At 35.8% G+C, this 21,241-nt stretch overlaps 1 protein-coding gene across 3 annotated transcripts in view; it reads left to right on the top strand.

Moving 5' to 3' along the window:
- Nucleotides 1–2,285: 2,285 nt before the first annotated feature.
- LOC128995880 (rhophilin-2-like) overlaps nucleotides 2,286–21,241 on the top strand; it is a 115,915-nt gene continuing 96,959 nt past the window's right edge. Inside the window, exons 1-2 of one of the 3 annotated variants that reach the window (XM_054420910.1) lie at nucleotides 2,286–2,398; nucleotides 6,516–7,811. In XM_054420910.1, coding sequence (XP_054276885.1) covers nucleotides 6,555–7,811 — 1,257 coding nt within the window. In that variant the 5' untranslated portion in view covers nucleotides 2,286–2,398; nucleotides 6,516–6,554. Of the gene's footprint in view, nucleotides 2,437–6,515; nucleotides 7,812–21,241 lie in introns of all 3 variants that reach the window. The other 2 variants (XM_054420911.1, XM_054420909.1) reach the window with 2 other exon arrangements.

The raw sequence follows: 21,241 nt of genomic DNA, 5'->3' as shown, positions 1-21,241 counted from the left end.
TTTATGATACCTACTAAGAGGTATAGTGTTTAATCCATCCCAGTCTCCAGACAAATTAAGAAAAAGACGAGGAATACTTTAAAACCCCAAAAATCAGTTATCCAAAAACTACATCACAGTATATTGAAATTGAAAAACCAATGGGTATGCTTTTACTAATTACATATTCAGTCGGGCCTTAAGGCTTCGATGGCAAATGCCATAAATGCTAAATGAACAAATTTAACCCCCTTTACTGTAAATTTGACGATAAATCCACTCTTGTCTATTAGCCATAATCAATTATCAATTGAGTTTGGGACGCCATGTATGTGCGTATTCTAACCCAAATATGGACGAAGGATGTGCGTGAGTGAGATGATCTGTGTAGCTTGACTTATCTTTTTATTAGCCAGGATCGTTATTTAAAGCCAGGAACAGCTGGGTCCAGTTTCGACCCATCAAAAAGTAAGCTAAACCAAACCCACTTCATCCTTTCTCAGGATCGATCCGGCAACCTTTATCCATTCCAATGTTAAAGTTGTATCCAGGGTTCGAGTGATAATAACTTAATTCAATGAAATGTTTAGCTCCCAACAAAGTTTACCGGTGTAAAACACAGTATTCGTTCTTTTAATCGTTTGCACCATGCACCAATTGTTAATAATGCCAAACTAAACTGAAATGGGGCTTCATTGCAAACTAAAAGCATCTATTATGTCCTGTCCTCATAAACATACAAATTTAAAAAGAAAGGAGAATTTCCACAGTAGCACAATCTATTAGAGGCTCTTTCATCTAAATAATTGCATAGTTATCTTTCTGCAAGACAGTCTCGAGATTTTTAATTTGATACTCTAAAAAATGTTTTTCGACTTCAGCAGTCTGTAAAAACAATGTAGTAATCACTAACGACAGATGGATTTTGTATTAAACTACGTACAGTTAGATCTACAGTTAGACTATGATTGTTTCCTTCATCGCAATCATTGGCGTGAAACGTTTTATGACTGCAATAACATTTAATTCGCGTTCCAACTCTCTAAAATATCTTGTTCTGCTACTGTTGGGAAAACGTCAAGTATCTAACTGATACTTGAGACTTACTAGTGAACTTAAATAATATTACAAGATATTACTGCAATTTGGTAATATGGATCGGGAGTCGTCAGAGTTCTCATTTTTGTGAGAGTTTCCCAAAGTGGATTTTTGTCAGTTGACGGTAAAAGTAGTCTTATTTTTTTCTTAAGTATAGTAGGATTTTGGCTTTGTTATGGCTGATATGAATTTGTTTTCACTTTGAATATTGCGGGACAATACTCATCCTATTACAAAACATGAAGCCTGTTAGGTTGTTTTGTTTGATGTCAGTTGATAAAAATATTCTTTCAACCAATAATTATAAACATTGTTTCTACAGCTAAAAAACAATTGTATACTAACCAATGAGTAGACTTCTCATCCTGCACGAAGCTCGTTTCTCGTGTCTAGTTCATGTCCGGTGACACTGGGAGTTCTGATAGTGTAGACGAAATTTTGTTTATATTATTTTAGGGTTAATTTAATGATTGACACTTTGCTGTTTTGTTATATAACTAGGGTACGAGTTATTGTTTATGATTACATAGGTTTATTTGGTTAAACGAGGTTTTAAATGACTGAACTAGCAAGTAAATAATTTTAAACAATAACACGACCTGTACAGTGCACCGGACAGAACTAACAATACAATTGGCTTCAGCTGTTCCATAAGGATGAGAAATCTACTAAGGGAGTATGATTTATCCATGACTGTATCAACTGCTGTTTTGTGGCATAAAATATGCGAATGGAATAGACAATCTGCTGTATTTTCCCTTTGGCTCAGTCAAAAAGTAAAAAATAATTTAGCACACTATTCCAGAGAATAAAATCTTTTATTGCCACATCAGTTTTTAAACACAGAGGAGTGAGAGGTTTACTTCTTAGTAATGTCCCTATAGTCAAAGACGTAGGGGTAACATACACAAACTTAAAATACATTCTCCAAACTTAGATTTTCCCGCGTCTACAAAGAACAAACCTAAACAACTTTCGCGTCGCACGCGCGCAGTAATTTAATTTCCCTCGCGATTTTCAGTCACTCGAAGTAGTCCGGCGCATTCACACCGTTGTGAATACACTCACCCACTTAGTGATATCACTATATCACTCGGCAACAATGGAACAGCTGATGCGTGGGTGTGCGCGTGCGTGCGTCGGTCAGCTGGGTATCGCTATCAGTCGAACAGCTGCGTTTGTCGTTACACCTGATAACCTCCCGGCGTGGCGGGTGTCGGCGGTATTCCGCGGGAAATAATCGATAGTGTTGTGTTTGCCAGTTCGGAGCGTGATGTGTTAGTGTCAGTGTTGTGTTTAGTGTTTTAAATACTAAAGAAGGGTGAGAGTGAAGTTAAGGTTTGGAGAAAAGTTAGCAACGTAAGCTCTTAAAACGTTAAACATTTTAAAGTTTGTAAATTTCGAATTGAAGTTTTTTTTAGTTATTTTAGTTGTTTAAGCTATTGAGTTTCTTGACCTTTACTTTTACAATTACGGTAGGTAATCGCACAAAGTTAAGAACACCAAACTATTTTTATGTAACCTTTGTCGAGTTAAAAATAAACCTTTAGCCCCTTACGTAGATAGGAAAAGGGGAGGTCCCTAAGAATTGTCACGTCCCAAGAAAGAAAATCTTCATTATTAGTAAGGTCTTTGAATAAATCGGTAAAAAGCAATCATCACAACCCTCTTTTAATGAGAGTAAAAATACGCTGCTTCTAAAATTTTGTTATTGTAAACACAGCAATTATATGGCGCACAATAACGTGTATAAAAAATGTCAATATAAGAGCTACTTTTTAAGAAACAACAAATACGCACAGTATTATACAAATAGCGCCGGCGGTTACAAAAACTATATAGCAAGCTATACCATCATATATACATAATTGAATCTGTTGCTTAAAATAACTAACTCCGTAATACCAATACATTAATATAATCTGAACCAATATCAATCACTTCATTGTACTTATTTCGTAGAAAACTAGAACACCTTACCAGCAGTTTTGTGATGAACCTGATTCCCCATGATGGGTATGAGTCATACAGACAATAGCAACATTCGTGTTGTAAATAAATCATAAATCATAAATCATAAATCATAAATCATAAATCATTTATTTGGCCAGATTTACATGAATGCATTGGCTAAGTCAATATACATTTAAAAAAAATACAAATTGTCTTATAAACTATAAAATAACTACTAAAACAAACAATATTTACATGTAATCAATTCATGAACCAAGCATACCATATGCCCATGACTACCCATCAGCAATAAAATCACGGACACGGTAGTAACACTTGGACACCAGTAATTTTCGAAGTGATTTTTTAAAAACAACAGGGTTTGACTCAATTTTTAGATGTGTTGGCAGTGCATTGAAAAGCAGTATACCGTTATAATAAAGATGTTTTTTGAAAATATTTTTTGTAAATACATTTTTTTTGTAAATACACCATTGTTGGATTAGCGTTGCAGAGAAGAATGGAAATCTGTAGGTTTATAATGTGTGAGGAGGAGTATTACGTAAAACACTTGAAATGTCAAACAACTTGAAATCAAAGAAAATGATGTGTCTAATTTAATTAGGAACGGCGACGTCGTATGTAGATATAGTTGAGTTTTTGAAAATAAATTATGATTATAGTATGAAGTTGCATAGATGATAAAGCAATGATTTTTACATGGAATTTTCATTCTATTATAAACTGTGAAATTTATTTTGATGAGTTTCGAGTTTCGTTTTCAGTTATTTATGTGTGACATGCTGATGTCAACTAAGCCTATTACGTGCCACTGTTCTGTTCTAAAGGGATTTTTTAGACACATCTTGCAGTTTTTTTTCTTATGGTAGACTAACTAGAGGAAAATCAGTAGTTGTTGTGCAAAAAATAAAGCATTTAGTAAAAATTTTAATCATTCAAATAATGACATCCTGAATTGAAAGTTCATTAACAAAACTAGGTGTTGATTTGTAAACTATGCTTGAACATTAAATTTGGCAAAACATGATGAAGAAGCAATTTTTATGTTAACTAAAACCTGTTTACTAAACGAAAGTGTGAATTTATTTTAATATATATACATTTTGAGCTAAAATATATTCATGCAATTTGTATATAATGTTATTAAAAATGAGATCAACTGCATTTTTCCTATGAGATTTTAAAAATTAAATATTGTTAGAACCTTTTAAAGCGTTACTTAAAGAATTTATCAATAATTTAAAAACAATTAACCTTCATTAGGAGATTGATTGTTGTACAATAATTATACAGGAAAGAAGGTTAAAAATGAATCCGTTTATATCCATATTAATGAGCTGTTACAGCATACAAAACAAGATGACGTGCTGAAACTGAAGGCCAACCTTGTATGACTATAGACACCGAAGTCGATTTTAAACTAAAACATAAACAGACTGATGTTATACCTTTAACACAATTAAATAAGTAATCGATATAAGTTAAGTACAGGTTTTCTGTACATTGCGTAATACTGTTTAAATCTTTATTTCTCTTGAGCCAAGAAGGAAAAATACTAGTTCTGTCTAAATTTCTACCAGAATGTTTGTGTATTTCTGTGGCGCTAAAGATGGCAATTTAGACTGCTTCCGGGAAAACTAGAACACCGATAACAGTTAAAAATATTTTTCCTAGATTATCTTTAAACTTTTAACTAGCTTTTAATGTCTTTATAGATTATAATGATTAGTTCATGCTCATTACAAAATAGGATCAATTTACTAGCATTTCATAACAATGTTATTGGAATTACTGTTATTTTGACAAATAGTACAAAACTATCCTTTGACAAATCGAAATTGGTACAAAAGTTACAATTTGGCATTGTTAACGTTTCACCTTTGTAAAATCCAGCTTGTATCAGTGCAAGTTGATGCAACTCACAATGTTATCATCTCACGGTGGTAATGATAAGAGCTGTTATCTCATTGTACTACCTGAACAGCTTCTACCTTCTAAACACTCCAGTACCAGACTAGATACGCATCAGTTGAGAAATATTTAGATTTGTCTTTGCTAGATTCACTTCATTTAGTTCTAAGTTATTGGCAGTTTTAAAATAATCTGGCTGTAAAAATTTGCCAGGAAGGTATTGTGTCACAAAAAAAACACTATTTAACCCCATTAATACAGCTGTATCATATAGCTGTATTCAATGGGAATGTGTTCACTATAATGGGGTTTCAGGGTTTTAAAACTAGGCTTATGTCATATATTTCCTAAACAATATTCGTGTGGTCAAAAAGAGTTTTTGTAAAATCTAACAAAATCTTGAATTTGTGGCTAATTGTTATAGTCAAGGCGTAGTATTCCCCGCGAATATTAGAACGGAAACGGCATGGATCATAATCATAAACAAATTATGTCACTGGTCCGAAAATAAATTTCCTTTTAACTGTAGAAACACCCAAACCAGCTGTTACGGCTATTATAGACATTCGGTATGACGTCATTTGTTTATGTTAACGATCCATACCGTTTCTGTTCTAATATTCGTCTCAACCAAAATGTCCACGAACGCTATTGTTTATAGCTCTGTGTCTTTTCTAGAACAGATTTATTAAATCACTTATCTCTTATCGAATGTTAAGCCGTGTCTTTACCAGACTTAAGTCACGTAGATCTAAACTTACAAAATGACGTCATATCTTTACGATTAACATATGTTAAATCCCGGTGTCCTTGAATATTGCATGGATACGCCTGTAAAATATATGAGCAAAAGCAAACTCATTTAAACGATTCTTAGATGATGAAGTAAGTTATATTGCACACCAACTGTCGATAATCCCTAAAGGGTTTGGTTAGTACAGGTTTTGACACAAATTTTAACTGCCAGAAATTGAACTGATTTTTCTGAATCCCTAAGATAGTATTTGTTTAATAAAACATTCGGACTCAAAATCATCAGTGAAAATTTCAGGAACAAGACTTGAGAGTTTGATTTTAGGAGTATTTATGACGCATATGAATAACTTGAAGAAACATATTACCTGTTTATAGTATGATAGTATTCATGTTGTGTTGATCTTAGAGGGATGTTTATTATCATTGAGTCAAAGATATTATACAAACTTAGGACATCTGGTACTTTATTTGTTTACCAAAACATTCACTATTCACATTTGTTGCGTAGATAACCTTTCTCTAACCTCCTTAAAACCGGATTCCAACAGGAATAGGCTAATAGACAGTTTACCAATAGTAGTATCTTAGGATATACGTAACCGACCATAGAAAGGGACAACATAGTTAGGTTTCAGTACCCTCTACAGCATTTATACAGATTTTGAGAAACTTATATCAAATCACAATTTCACAATTCTTTCAAACTTCTTGAATTACTGAAACTGTACTCATATTCTAAAACTTTTACTTTATTTGAGCGTTACGCGTTGCTAACCTTTCCTAACCTAACTTTCTAGCAGTACATCGGAGTGCTGGATGTGAAATGAATAGTTGCAATGAGTGCCAAACACAAGATCTGTCGTGACCCTGGAGACACTGAGTCCGAGGAGGATGTGACAGAATCCTTGGAGAACTGTGACAACTTTGCGGTGAACGAGGCTCTCCTGCAGCGGGCGCTTCTGCAGGAGACTCTTCTGCAAAGGACACTTCTGCATTCCAACGCTTCTTCGCCGGCTTGGGACAGCGACAGTGAGAGCGACAGTTGGGTCAGCTACCAGAAAGATGTGGGAGTCAAGAGTTTCTCAGTGTCTCCGGATATTCATCGGGAAGATGTCGACAGCGATGAAGACGAAGAAGATAAAGATGGTCAAAACACACCATGCAGTTCCACCTCGCCTGTTAAACGAGAATTAGATATTTTCTCAAGTTCAAGATGCGATACACCAAATATGAAGAAAAGTGAAAATAATGTAGACGAGAAGTTAAATGGGACTCCTAGAAAAGGGCATGTTAGGAATTTAAGTTTATCTCCTAAAAAAGACTTTATCGACGAAGCAATCAAGTGTAAGTTGGACGACATAATTCATCTTCCAAAGGAAGACGAGAAATCAAATGGGATATCAAACAAAAAGGGACATGTCAGAAATTTGAGCTTGTCTCCTACAAAATACTCGCTTGTTGCTGAAGAACTAAAGTGTAATAAGATCAACGATGTGACATCTTCAATTGTTGAAAATAACAATAGTATCGAACACAGAGTGGCAAGAAACCAAACCTTTACGAAAACAGAGAACAAAGATGAAGAAAGTTCAGACTTGCAAATCAACCCGAACATAAGAAAAATAGCTCCTAAAAAGCCGAAACCAATCTTGAAAGAATCCAGCATCGAGAAACATTCAGAAAGTCCTAGATTAAATAGGAAATTCAACAGCGTTTCTCCTAAAAGAAAGAAGAACAAAACGTTGGCGTTGTCACTGGATGGGAATTTAGAAAAGGAAATTTCTGAGACTCCTACCAATGAAGATATTCTTAGTGATGGAAGTGAGAAGACGAACAAAGACAGACTCGCTAGGACTCCTATAAGGAGGAATACCTACTTGAAACGGGACAGTAGACCGAAGAGTGAAGCTTTCCTGGATTCTTTGGCGAAGGATGACAAACCTGAGGAAGTCTACAAAAGTAACATCAGCCTCAACAGTGTGAGTCCAAGTGTGCAGAGTTTCTGCAGCGAGGGGAACGACCCGAGGAATGGCGAGGAAGTCGACAGGGTTGGAAACGTGGAGCAGAAAAGATCAAACTTCGCGTTCATCAGGGTGAGTAGATTTTTATTTTCCGAACCTCTATAAGACAAATTTCAAAGGGGTAGGGAAATTTCGTATTATCGGGGTGTTCTTAATAAAGAGGTTTGTTTTATTGAGGTTTAGTTCTGCCGTTATTCGTCTTATAGAGGTTTCTCCTCGCTCTGAGGAATGGAGTGAGGAAGGTAGAGGGATGAGCGGGGGTTTCATGTTGAGACAAGCTTCTGTTTATTTTGAAAATTACATATTATGGAGGTTAATATAATGATAAATTCGTCTTATAGAGGTCGCATTCGTCTTGTAGAGGTTTTGTGCTTAGAATATTCGTCTTTTGAAGGTGTTTAACCTAATTACTACGTTGTAATGTACTGTGGTTGTATAGAGGTGTTTTATTGACCTTTATGAAAGTTTAGAGGGGATTTAAAAAAATAGTCTTATCGTAGAATTAACTTTACGAGGTTTGACTAGTGCTGTTGATCAAATGATAGAGTATGTCGACTGTATAAATGTGGCAACCAATGTTTGTCTACGTCGAGTTCGATTCGTGTTTAAATGTTCTTGTGTGTAGTACTAATGGTACCTATTGTGGTTAAAAAATATGTTTAGTTCCAACACTGTTTGGTTCTTATACTTCAATTTATTCTTTTGTTCAACAAATTTGACTGGAATTCCTTTAACAGCTTAAGCCGATTTTGAAAACGTCGATTTTTACAGAGCTCAACTTAGAATTGTTTTAGCGGGAAGGTTGAACAAGGAAGAAATTGGCATCTACACCCAAAAGGTTGATTTAATATGCAAACAAAATAATATAACGGTTAACAATTTATCTGTAACATTTTTGAAACTCCTAGGAAATTATAGATTAAAGACGTTCCTGTAGAGAAGTCTTTCGTTCTCTAAAATGCTTATGATACACGCAGGACACTGACATAAAGGCTTTTTCAAATAAAATTTGACTCAATTTCAAGGTACCTAATTGTATTTTCAGACAACACAAATGGCAATAACGTGTATACAAATGGCGATAAAGTACTAGAAACCTGTTACCCCTCAAAAAAACTATGTGGCTTCCCTAAGAACGAGTACTAAGCAGTGAAAATACCAAGGCAAAAAAAATTCCAAATCAATGGCTTTATTTCAAATCTATGTAAATTCTTCTGACAAATGCATGCTTATGTTGATTGTTGGTAGCTACTTGCAAACCTCGTTGTTCAAGAAAACAACTAAGGGTTTCCTAAGAATCATAAAGGCAACACATTAAGTAAAGTAGGATGATATAAATTTGAAAGAGAAAAAAATAGTTGTTTCTGATATCTCACACCTCGTCATGGCCGGGCCTCTTCAAGGGTTGTCGGTTGTCTTGTCCGGTTGTTCTGTCTGGGTCGCAATCGGACACTGAAAGCCTATTCCATCTGTTACACAACGATCTCATTTGTCACTCAGATCTTCTCACATTTTCTGTTTGTCACGCATAAAACCATTTCAGGAAAGAACACACGGTCACAAGTTAGTTGTAATCAGTTGTATACTGTTTCCCCCAAAAAACAAAGAGATTGACGCAATGCAAATTATAATATAAACATTTCAAAATACGAAGCATTCACAACATTAACGAAGGCCATCGAATAACCTGTAGCGTCATCCGTTAAAAGATTCGTCCTCAGACGTCAATGATGTCACTACTCACACTTGTGTTGACGGCCTTCTGTTTTTCAAGTACATGATTAATCTTACAGAGATATGTTATTGGGATTTTATCTGTTTGTTTGGATTTTGATTTAATTTTGATCCCGAGTTAAACCGTGTAATACAAACTGTGTTTTACAAACATGTAAAGCATTATATTGATTCAATGTACAAATTATTGATACTTCCGACAATCTTATCGCTGATTGTTAGAAAAGATGAAAAAAAAACTGTTCGTAAAACAGATCGTAAAAATGATACTGGAGTTGACTAAAAGTCAAGTAGCTGTTTTAAAAGCCATGTACACGAGTACAGAAAGTAAAATAAAAAAATTACGTGGTTCCACACAATATATTGGTTCTTCAAGACGGATAATTATCACACAAAAGTATATCTATTTGACAAAAAAAACTTTGCTTATTCCGAATCATTCACTTTAAAACTAAAATATCAGCTGACGTCGAAACGCACAAAATAATAAAAACGAAACGATAACTTAATGAGTAATGAATTTGGTCCTTCGATCCGGATAATAATCAATCGACTGAGTTATTTTCAAAACAATTTTGTACTTATATACTGTGTGGAACATATACTGTGTGGCATACAGTCAATGAATTTTATAGCAACCTTATGCCTTCAAATTCAATGTATTTGATTTCTCACATTGATTACTCGCACAAAACTGTGTATTTTTTTCATAAATATAAATAATCTACAATTTCACATCTCAAATGTCTCCAATTATTACCTCAAAAAGCTGTATAACCTGTTTCGGTTACAGTAGGCATACTAGGTAGTAAACCATTACTTCCCAGGTATCAAATTACGCGGGTAGTAACAATTGGATATCTTTCCCTCCAAATGCGTTTCCCTCGCAGGCGCGATAAGCCCTGCCAGATCAGCTGTAAGAGTCTTACCTACCATGAGACACATTGTCAGCTAGGGGAGATGTTTCCATGAAGCCCTAGAAGGGAGAAGCCGTTCTAGCAGTCACGAACAGCGCCTGTGACGCATAAGTATTTCACATCTCTGGGGGAAAGTTATAAAAAATATACATAGTAAGATAACTCCAATTCGATTAAATATTCTTTTCGGAAAATATCTTGAGGATTTTCCAAATACATGTTAATTCAAGTGAAAGTTTCACTCTCAATTTCTTTGTGGTCTCAAAAAAGTATACATTTAGAGGCTGGGGGATTTAAGGGTCATATTGAGGAGGAGATTGTTACCCTACCTTATTTGACTGATAGATTTTGCAAAAATTCTATTTCAATGCTGATTTATGGAAATAATGGTGAATTCAAACACATACACTGGATTCTACTGTCTAGTAGTAAAGCCAGTAGTGTCTAGTAGTATTTAATACGTTGTAGGCCTATTAGCTTTTACCGTCGCATATTCAACATCACGTAAATCTCATCTGTTTATTTAATTTTATGGTGATTCTCGAGTATAGCAAGTTCATCGGATCCAAATATTTATAAAACATGAGATAGTTTAAAAACTCTAATTACAGAGAAATAATGAAGTATCAAATTCATTACTAAAATAAACCGTCCTTAAATTTTTAAAGAATCACAGTGTCTAAACCAATATAAATTATTTTTAGGTGACTTTAAGATAGAGAATATTTATACCCTAATCAATACCACCCACGTTGTCTTTCCTCGGGTTATGTATGAATCAGGACCTCTATGATAGTATAAACAGACACTAATGGCATTGTCAATGAAACATCGTTCCAAACTCAACGTGTTTTTTTAACTGTGTTTAACTAGTTTGATTTATAGAGATTTCTAATTGATTTGATCATGTCAATTAATATTTGCGGTATTTGGAAGCAAACTAGTGCCAATGTTGTATGTAAAAAATATTGTTTGTTCGATAATTCACATTTACAGAATGAATAATCCATTGACTAGAACTGTTTGACTACGAAAATGACCACGTTGACAACAATGAGTCGCTATGACATCATCGACAGTATCACATAGGCAGTGGCAGTGTGATGGCAGTGGCAGTGGACGGTAATGTGATCATGTGAGCATACGTGGCGTCACGGGTTCAATTAACTGTGGGCGGACCTCAGTGTTTGAAATCAACGCTGGGCTGATTACTTTCATGCCTTTCGAAACACGGATTGAGCCAATGAGAGTCATAGGAGCAATTACTGTTGCTTCAACAAACAATAAGTGAGCAACGAACTCGCAACAGAAAAAACTGAAGAAGACTGTTCTAGAAAATCCTTAATAGACACAGAATCCACAGAGACGTCGCTATAACGTCGCAGAAAGTAAATGGAAGTAAAACCCACTTTGAGAGTAGATTTCACAACATTCAACCAATTTAATCAACTTATCAATTGGGCTTTGTTCCTGATCATTGGGCTTTCTGACTAATGAAACAGCTGATCTTAGTAAGTAACAAAGCTACACAGATCATCTTCCGAATGTTATGTTAAAATACGCGGAAACTGGAAAGTAAAGAAGATTGTTTCGAGGCTGAAGACCTTGATGCACACGTGATGCTAATGTTGCTATTGATGGGTGATCATCTCTAGAATAGCACCAGTCGTGACCGCGACTGGGGACTTGCATGGAGCCTTCAAGGATTTCTGGTGAATCTTGTAAAATGCTCCACGCACTTGTGAGATATGGCACCTATGGATGCGTCTGATGATGGTCTGCTTCCAGTTTTGAAATTTTCGATCACCGAACATACGTTTACTTTGGGATAGAAAAGGTGTAAAGTGGTTTGCTGTACCTATTCCTATTACAGGGAAATTGGTGTACAGTATTTCTAACTGCTGAGCAAAATGGGTCAGAAATCTTTTACAGGGGAAATTTTTTGAAATATAGCCTGTCCTCATCCCTGTTCTCATTTTCCAGGTCCCAGCTTTAACTCTGTACCTTTTCGCCACAAAATAAAGAGAAAGAATAAATAAAGAAACGTCTCTTTGTTCTGCGGTTTAACGTGTACAATCATCGACTTTGATAAGTGCATGGAAAAGTGCTTATCCTAGTGTAAAAAGAACCTCCCACCACTTTATAGAAATGATCACATTGCCACACCTGTAAACAGTATGCAAAATATCTCATTGCCGCTCTAGAGCGGGAATGTATTATTCTCGCTCGTAAAATCAGCTGATTTCACAGTTGTCCTTTCTACGGTATTACGGGACACTTGATTAGATAGCGTTGGCTCTCCCTTCAAGAGCACTTACTGAATTCACATGGTTGAATATTGGTTCACTTGTAGGGTATCATAGTATGATGCAAGAAACGTTTACGTTAACGTTGGATGGCCAAATTGTGGTTAGAGAACTCAAAAATGCAAATAAGCTTTTTTACCCAGATAGCCTTTATACCGTATGCTAGCACTACGATGCAGCTGCATGTACGTACACTACGTACAGCAGCAATGTACACTACGTACAACAGCTACGTACTACGCACGCCACTGCCATTGTCACAGCCTCGACACAATGGTTCAACCTCGTCTCACCGGATCCACTTCCGCCGCTGTTCTATAGATCACCGCAAGCCAAATAGTTCCTAATTAACACTGCAATCACAACACAATCACAGAGCTGTCGATTTCTCCCGCCAGAAGTGAACGCGCTTCCCTCCTTTTTGGCCGACTTGGTCAGCTGATTTGTAGGACGAGATTGTTGAATTTTGATACTGCTGGTAGAATCTCCTCATCAATCCTCCAATGGTAGAATCCTCATCAAGGAACATTTTACAAATATATCGTTCTAATTTTATGATAGCCTAAAGGTGCTAAAATAAGGGGAGTAAATTAGTACGTAAACATAAAAACGCACGCTACACGAACTGGACAGAAGCATACCAACATGACATACCCTAAAATTGTTTTCAGTTTATGCATAAAGATGGTAAACCTCTCACAAAGAAGAGGGCATATCGGACTTTGATTACGAAATTGCCTGCTTTTCAACACAATTCTCTTCTGGAGAGAGACTTGGTTTACTGTACGGTAGCTGACAACTCATATCTCTGGGGGTGAGATTGTTTGTTAAAATCTTTACAGACACCTGCAGAAAAATCATTTTGCAAACTTCAAACTTCAAGCTGATCGTAGGAACAAAATATCAAGACGATGTCGGTTTAAAAACTCCCAATTCGTAACAGTCCTGTACTGTATAAGACTTTCACGAAACCACGTGTTCTAGGACCACCTTCTAGGGATAAAAGAAACTTATTCTTGGAACACGTTACACCATATGGAGTTTAATTTGTCTTCAATTAAATATACGTTTCCCTTTTTAGGCAGATGGCACTCGGTCGAGTATTTTCGTTTTCTCCGTCCCCTTAGATACGTATCTACTGTAAATGACAAGACGTAAGGACGTTTCTTTTACAGTTAACATTTCGCCCCAAAGTTATGTAAAATAGTTAAAGGTTAAAGTTTTTAAGTATGATAAATAGTTGGGTAACTGAAAGGATAAGGTGCTTGCAGGGTAATCGAAAGTTTCCTGGATCTATCCTTAGAAAAAGCACATAAAATATCAGCTGGTATAAAAATAGGAACCTTGACCCAGCTGTCCAAGATCAATGGGCTTTTGATAAAAGGTTCTGGCAAAAGAGGTCTTGTTATCGTGGTTAGTACCAACGTTTTCATCTCGTTTAACAATTTTTTCACTCATCTCCACTTTAAAACCGCACTGTACAGTATTGTGTTGACGTTGATATAACAAATTCCAAGCGAAAATATTTTACTAAGTTACATTCTTCTTTTCAACTAACCTTTCCTTAGGTCTAAGTACCTAGTTTGATTAGCAGCAATGTTTCACATTGTAGCACTCGCTAGAATCGCATTGGAAGTGAGAGCAAATCGACCAATCGGCCGCGGTTGTGTCGAAATCGAGCGAAATTGCCGGTCGTAAACAGGTAAACGTGTACAATGAGAGTCGCAATCACATCAGCTGCTATGTAGCTGTGTGGTTCTGGCTGAAACGTGTAACCATGTAACCTACCAATTGACCTATCGGCTACAATGTAGCGTACAAAATCGTTCTTTTAAGCTGCTTGTACTGTTGATAAAAATAATGAGTGTGAACGCAATAATGAATGCAAAATGTGTTGGTTTTTGTTCAAAACTTTTGTAGAGCAATTGAATTAATCTCTACGAAATTATTATCTTCGTATCTATTGAATCTGCTTTTAGTTCCATTGTGCAAACCTTACTTATAAAAACAGACATCAATTCAGGTTATTTTGCTAACGGGTGTCATAAAATTGGCAGACTCACAGAGAAATGATATATTATTTCTCTGTGGTAGATTTTACAGAAAAAGTGGATATAATTAGTATGCCTAAACCCAAGACAATGCTTTAAAATACGTGGAATTCAGATCAATCAATAAAAGTGATATTAGCGACATTAGCGTAGTTATTCGGTTAATTATTTACTAAATATTTAATGGTGTTATGTTTTGTTTTACCAAACCATAGTCGCCCGATCATAAAAGGATGCCACACTCCCAGCACTACTGTGCTCGAATTGCGTGCAATTGTTGCAGGCGTTTGATTAAATGCTGAAAACTAAAATAAACACTCTAGCATAAATGAAGTAATATAATGGTGTTTATTTATTCTATGACTCTAGTTAATTTTACTACTTAAAGTTCCTTAAGGCTTGGACACCAAGACTATTTCTATTTTGGGCCGATTTCATCTAGCTCAGACATTCTAATTCAAATAATGTACATAGAAGAAATAAATTAAATAAAATAAGAACAGTACTTAAAACTAAACTTCTTTACAATACAAAACTGTTAAGTATTGTACCAATGGTTTTAGTATAATTCAAAAAATTAGTTAGTCAATCTGTGTAAAAATCTAAGACGTCCAACAATGATTGGAAGTGGCAAATTAAGATATATCCCGACCCATAATTCTAAGAGCAATTTCTATATATTAATAGACAAGCCCGTTTCTTTAAAACTTTTTTCTCAGCTCGTGTGCATCACAGAGAAAATCAACGCATACTGTTAGAAAGATATTTGCCTCTAGATGTGCAGAATACCTTTGTAAATCTGGGTAATAAGCTCAAAAATAAGCAAAAAAAATATTTAAAATTAAAACAAAATTAACATGGGTCTTATGGGTTGCCATGCTGGTGACGAAATAACAACAAAATATAAACAGAGAATTAAAACAAATGGAAGAAATTCTAATCACATGTTTGGGTTAAAAATGGTGAAAATGGTGACAAAAGGTGATCGAAAATCATGAGAAGTCTGTACATTACATATTTTGGTCGAGTTTTCGACCACTGACCTCTAGTGACTTTATAAAACATAGATTTATTCCTGTGCTCATAACGTGTTAAATATCTGTAATAGCATATTGAGTGAGGTTTTATCATTTGCTTCTTCAATTTTCTCACAAACCATCTCCTTGTGTAAATCAACTCCTTGTGTAAAACTTTGACATGTCCCATGGATAGGTAAAGATAACAAAAACGTATCCCCTGCTGAGAATTCTTATGTAAGACATCTTAATTTTCCCGTCAGTCTACCTACTATCACCCACTCACTATCGAAACTTACCAACAAAAGCATACTGAGTAGATTAAGGTCTTTTCTACACCGCTGTGAGTGTTGCGTAAATGAGTGTTTGTGTAGGTGAGGTTTGTGTGGATTGTAGTTAACTCCCTCCGATTGTTGGGCTTGCACCAGCTCCATTGTTGTGGCTAACAGCTGTTGCTAAACTCAGGTGACTCACGTGGATTTATTGTGATTTATGAAGTGTGTGCCTACATGGGTAAGCGGTTCAGGTGATTGGTGATTCATCGAAGTAATCACGATAAAGAATAAGTTGGAAGATGTAGATGTTAAACAACATACCTATACTTCAGGCTGCAACTGAAAGTATAGTTTACAAAAGCTTTAAAGGAAGCCACAAACAAAACACATTGCTGTATCAGTGTGGTTTCCCGGCGATTGTGTTGATCAACGCTTTAAAAACACTCTGTTTTTTTTTTTTTATATATATAAATTGCCCCTGGTAATACCTAAGGATGTGTGTTGAAAACCTCCTGCTTGAAATCAGTAGACATTAAACATTCTGTCATTGAAATCCAATACAGCCATCCAGCACAGCCACCGAAAAAATTGCAATTTTTGCAATACTCACTACTAACCTTGCTGAGCTATTTTGTCTAGTGGTAGAGCACAGAACTTAGGTCCTTAGGTCCCTGAGGTACTGGGTTCAAACCCCGCCAAATCACAAATGGATTTTATTTAAGTAATATTGACGTAACCCCTAAGTCCTTGAAGTAATGTGAAAAACGATCTCTGGCTCGTGTCTAGCGTCATAGGACAAAAAAATAATGTTTCCGTTCTACATGATAAGTTATCACAGATTAATACATAGTTTTTAATGTATCATTCATCACAATACACTATGTACAATTTTTCAGTATAACGAAACTCACAACATTCCTTCACCACATCATACAGCTGTTATTTTGTAAACAATTATGAATACCTGAGATAATAGGCACAGTACCGACCAATCAAAACAAATTAGCTAGACCCAACTCTTTAATATGCATGGAGAGTCATTTAAATAGGGTTTGTTTAGGTTAGGATGGATGCAAATTGAATAGGTTATTAAACAATTCTGGAAGTTATAATAGGATAACTACCCTAACCTAACATGCATTCAAAAATTCTACGAATAGTAATGTATTTTTACAACAATTTTCAATTGAAAATTGGTTGCTTAATAGTATTTTTTTATTACCAAGTAAACTCAAAATAGTTGTTTGATCTGTAATAAATTATCCCTCCGGTACCCAAAATTTCCCATCCTGGGACTTTATCCCACCAAAGGAAGCAGTACCGCGGGAAACACAATAAATATTCCCGTTCCCACGCTAGGTGTAACCATGCAGCCTAACGGTTGTGGCTGTGTGTTTTCCCGAATTAATTGGATCATGTAGCTTAGGCTGATGATGCGCCCGTTATGCGCTTCCTGCGCCCTGGGCGGAACTGGTTTGTGTCCACCTGCACAGAAGCGCCTAGGGCGGCAAACATGTGTATGTGCCAATGTGTAATACTAGTGAGTCATTGTGCACCAATAACACATGATAATCACCAAAAAAGTTGTAGTTCATGGTCATTTTGCGCGATAAATGACATGCGCATTGTTTTTCAGGTTGTTCTGGTGAACTGTATGTCCTTACTTTTTGGGGCAAAACATGAATCTCTCCTAAAGCTTTCGAAGGGTGGGTGACAACCACACCACGAGAAGGTGGAGGGTGAGAAGAGAACCTCCTCACTTTAAAGTTAGGTTAGGTTGTGCTGGATTAGTGTATAGGTTAAATGAGTAGACAAAAACACTTGACAAAAGCAAATGCTCGTTTAAACAAACAATATTAGTTCAGCATTCATTAGCAGGCCTGCTGATCGTGTGAGAGAGAAAGAGTATGCTGCAAAATCCCCACGCAATACAACAATCAAATTTAAAAAAATACCCCCGCCACAGCAAACCTGCAGACTAAGCGAATTTCCATTTGCCTGATTGGATTTACACTGAAATGTCTACTTAAAAATATAACATTTATTCTTGATTTAAATAGAATTAGTTTAACAAGTACTTAGGCTTGCTGCATCAGGGAGGGTAAAACTGTTTTTTTTTTTTGTAAAATGTGAATAGTTAGTAAGAAATAAAAACATTTTCCAAATTTGATCAAAATATGTTCACAAACAAGCAAACTACAACAGTTTACTTATTCTCCATAAGAATAACATGTGAATTTTAAATTTACAATTTTTTGGAATTTTCTCCGTAACCATTAGGCGCATAATAACGCTTCAATATACTAAATTATTTGTTTTTTTAAGCTCTACAAAATGGTTTGGAAAGAAATTGCTAAATTTTATGTTTTTTGGGTCAAAAATGGGAAAACCTATTTTTACCCCATAAAACCCCCCGTAAACCCCCGTTCCCATGGTCCGATCATGCTGGATCGCGAACTCGTTCGAATAAACGTACGTTTACACGTTTGTACCAAATTTCATCAAAATCGGATCATTTTTGCTCGAGTTATCGTGCTGACGGACATATATATATATATATATATATATATATATATATATATGAATTTGAACGGATGGTGTTTTTGGCCTCTAGGGACCTCAAAACAAAACAAAAATCGGTCCCGCGTCCAGGTCTTGCCATGAGTACTACGGTAATAGCTCTCCTTTTATTTGGACTTGTTTCATTTTCCTTTTGTGTGCATTAAACCCTTTTTAATTTGACTCTAAATTCTGTGTACTGTGAGAACATTTGGACATTCATCAAAAATATCTTCTCGACGAGACAACATTCGACCTGATCTTCTTCCAAGACTTCAAGAACGTCATTGTGGTATCATAACTGTATTTCAGTTTTAAAATTAAACCAAAAGTAGCTTGTTTATTTCCAAGTTTTTTAGGATTTACAAAATTTCAGCTTGTCAAATGTCTACATTTTATACATAATTAAAAAGCTGGTTTAATTCTATATTAAATTGACACATTGTTTGCTCCATTCGGTTGATATTTGGCCGTTCAAGAGCCATAATACTAGCAAGTCTCAGGTTTTTTTGGGAAATCAAAGATGGCACCAATATGGTGGCCTTCCCAGCGTGGATTTTGGTAGACTTTTGATATGTTGTTCGGGACCCAATACCGCATCTAAAAACCTTACTTGGTATCTTTTGTTAACTTCCCCACTACCAACAAAAGGAGGAGGTTCTCAATTTGTTTGTGGCGATGTTTTTTTTTTCTATGTACAGTATGTTCACAAATGTCTCTGTGATTCTTATAACACACACGGAAACGCCTTAGGCCCCGTTTATGCACCAAGTGCGGGAGCGGTTGCGACAGCGGGAGCGATTTCTAACACCATTGAGTTAAATGGGGCTGTTTATGCACCAAGAGCGACAGCGATAGCGGTTGACCTCCCGCTGCGGTTTCTAATTCGCCCGCTGTGTAGTTAGAAATCGCAGCGGTTGCTTGGGCACAAGCCAGGGTTGCCAACTTGACCCACGCGCACGTGCACTGAGGACAAATAGTTGTGTTAATTATTTGGCAGAGTATGAGTTGGCAAGACTGTGTCCCCCTTCCATTCTCCTTTAACCAACCGCTACCGTTATCGCTCTTCGTGCATAAACAGGCCCATTCACAGCGGGAGCGGGCCCGCTATCGCCCCGCTCCCGCTCTTGGTGCATAAACGGGGCCTTAGTGTTAAAACGTTACTTTTCCAAGTTAGAAACATTTAAATGCGTTATAATCTTTTTAAAATCTATATATTAATTTGAAACTGTTTTTCTTTGTCATAGCTATTTTGAGAGAACGGCTGGGTGTAGAAACTCGGTAGAGGTGTCTAAAGAAAGGTCTTGGTCTGTAGATGAGCCATCAAAAGAGAAACATGGTGAATTCCCTTGGGGCTCTGCCCCAGTGGCCTTTAAATTCCCATCCCATGTTATTCTTATGGAGGAAAACGGGGTTTTTGTCACAGCTAATTTGAGAGAACGGTTGGGCGTAGAAACTTGGTAGGGGTCTCTAAAGAAAGGTCTTGGTCTGTAGATGAGCCATCAAAAGAGGAACGAGGTAAATTCCCTTGGGGCTCTGCCCCAGAAGCCTTTAAAGTTGCCTCTTCAGATTTGTTTACATTACGACCATATGCATAATTCTACACTACTTTTTAATGAAACAGCTGTTAATATTTAAATTGTGATTTATTGAATTTGTCAAAATTAAGTACAGTATTTACAATGGATTTTTCTGATTTTAAATTGGATTTTCTTCTGCACCGTGTCATGTTTTGCAATATAATGTTCTATTACCAAATCAGTGGAAAATCCTAATATCACACAGTAACTCTTAAAATTATTTCTTTTGAAGTTAACTTATATCTATTGTAATAGGTTGATTTTAAAATCGATTTTCTTCTGAATCGTACTATGTTTTGCAATATAATGGTCTTTTACCAAATCAGTGGTAAATCCTTATATCACAGAAACTCTTAAATTTTTTTCTTATGGAGTTAACTTATATCTATTGTAATGGGTTGGTTTCTGCCTTTTTTACCACTTCTTGGAGATTGTACGTAGGTGATATTCGTTGGCATATTGCATCTGTAGACGAAACTTGGGTTTGTGTAATTATTACAATGGAAAAGAGCGAGAAATCCTGGACAATTTGATATAGGCTAAAAATAAAACTGAATTAACACTGTTCTACATTTCTTGAGCAATCATTGAAATAATCGATTTGCAAACAAAACATAGAAAAAGTCATAGAACACAACCAAGTAGAAGAAATAGAAATAATTTTTTTTCATTTATAATCGTTGTCATAGACAACCTAATGCGGCTATGAGAGGGAGAAATTTGTAGAAAACACTAAAAAAACAAGATAAGCTTTTTGAAAAAAGATAAGATATTTCCAAAAGATTTTGTTTATAACTAACTGTTGTATAGATCGTGAGTATTTCCATAATCTTTGAGTCGCCTGTTTGCTTCGCAATTGCTCGAATTCGAGCAACAGGTACACTAGTACTCGTTATTACCACTATAATGCCGATCTCTGATTACGGTAATAAAATAACACTTAACGCATAACTATGAAAAAGACATGCAGATTAACACCTTTAGTTATAGATAGTCACCTGCAATATGGACACCCTCTTTCAATTTTGTATCAAAAATCATCATAGAGCCGCGCCGACTTAAGA

The sequence above is a fragment of the Macrosteles quadrilineatus genome, unplaced genomic scaffold (genome assembly GCF_028750875.1).
Source record: "Macrosteles quadrilineatus isolate MER2022 unplaced genomic scaffold, UCM_ALF_1.0 Scaffold_5__1_contigs__length_97177068, whole genome shotgun sequence".
Classification (NCBI taxonomy): Eukaryota; Metazoa; Arthropoda; class Insecta; order Hemiptera; family Cicadellidae; genus Macrosteles; species Macrosteles quadrilineatus.
This window is presented reverse-complemented; position numbering and strand designations above follow the sequence as displayed.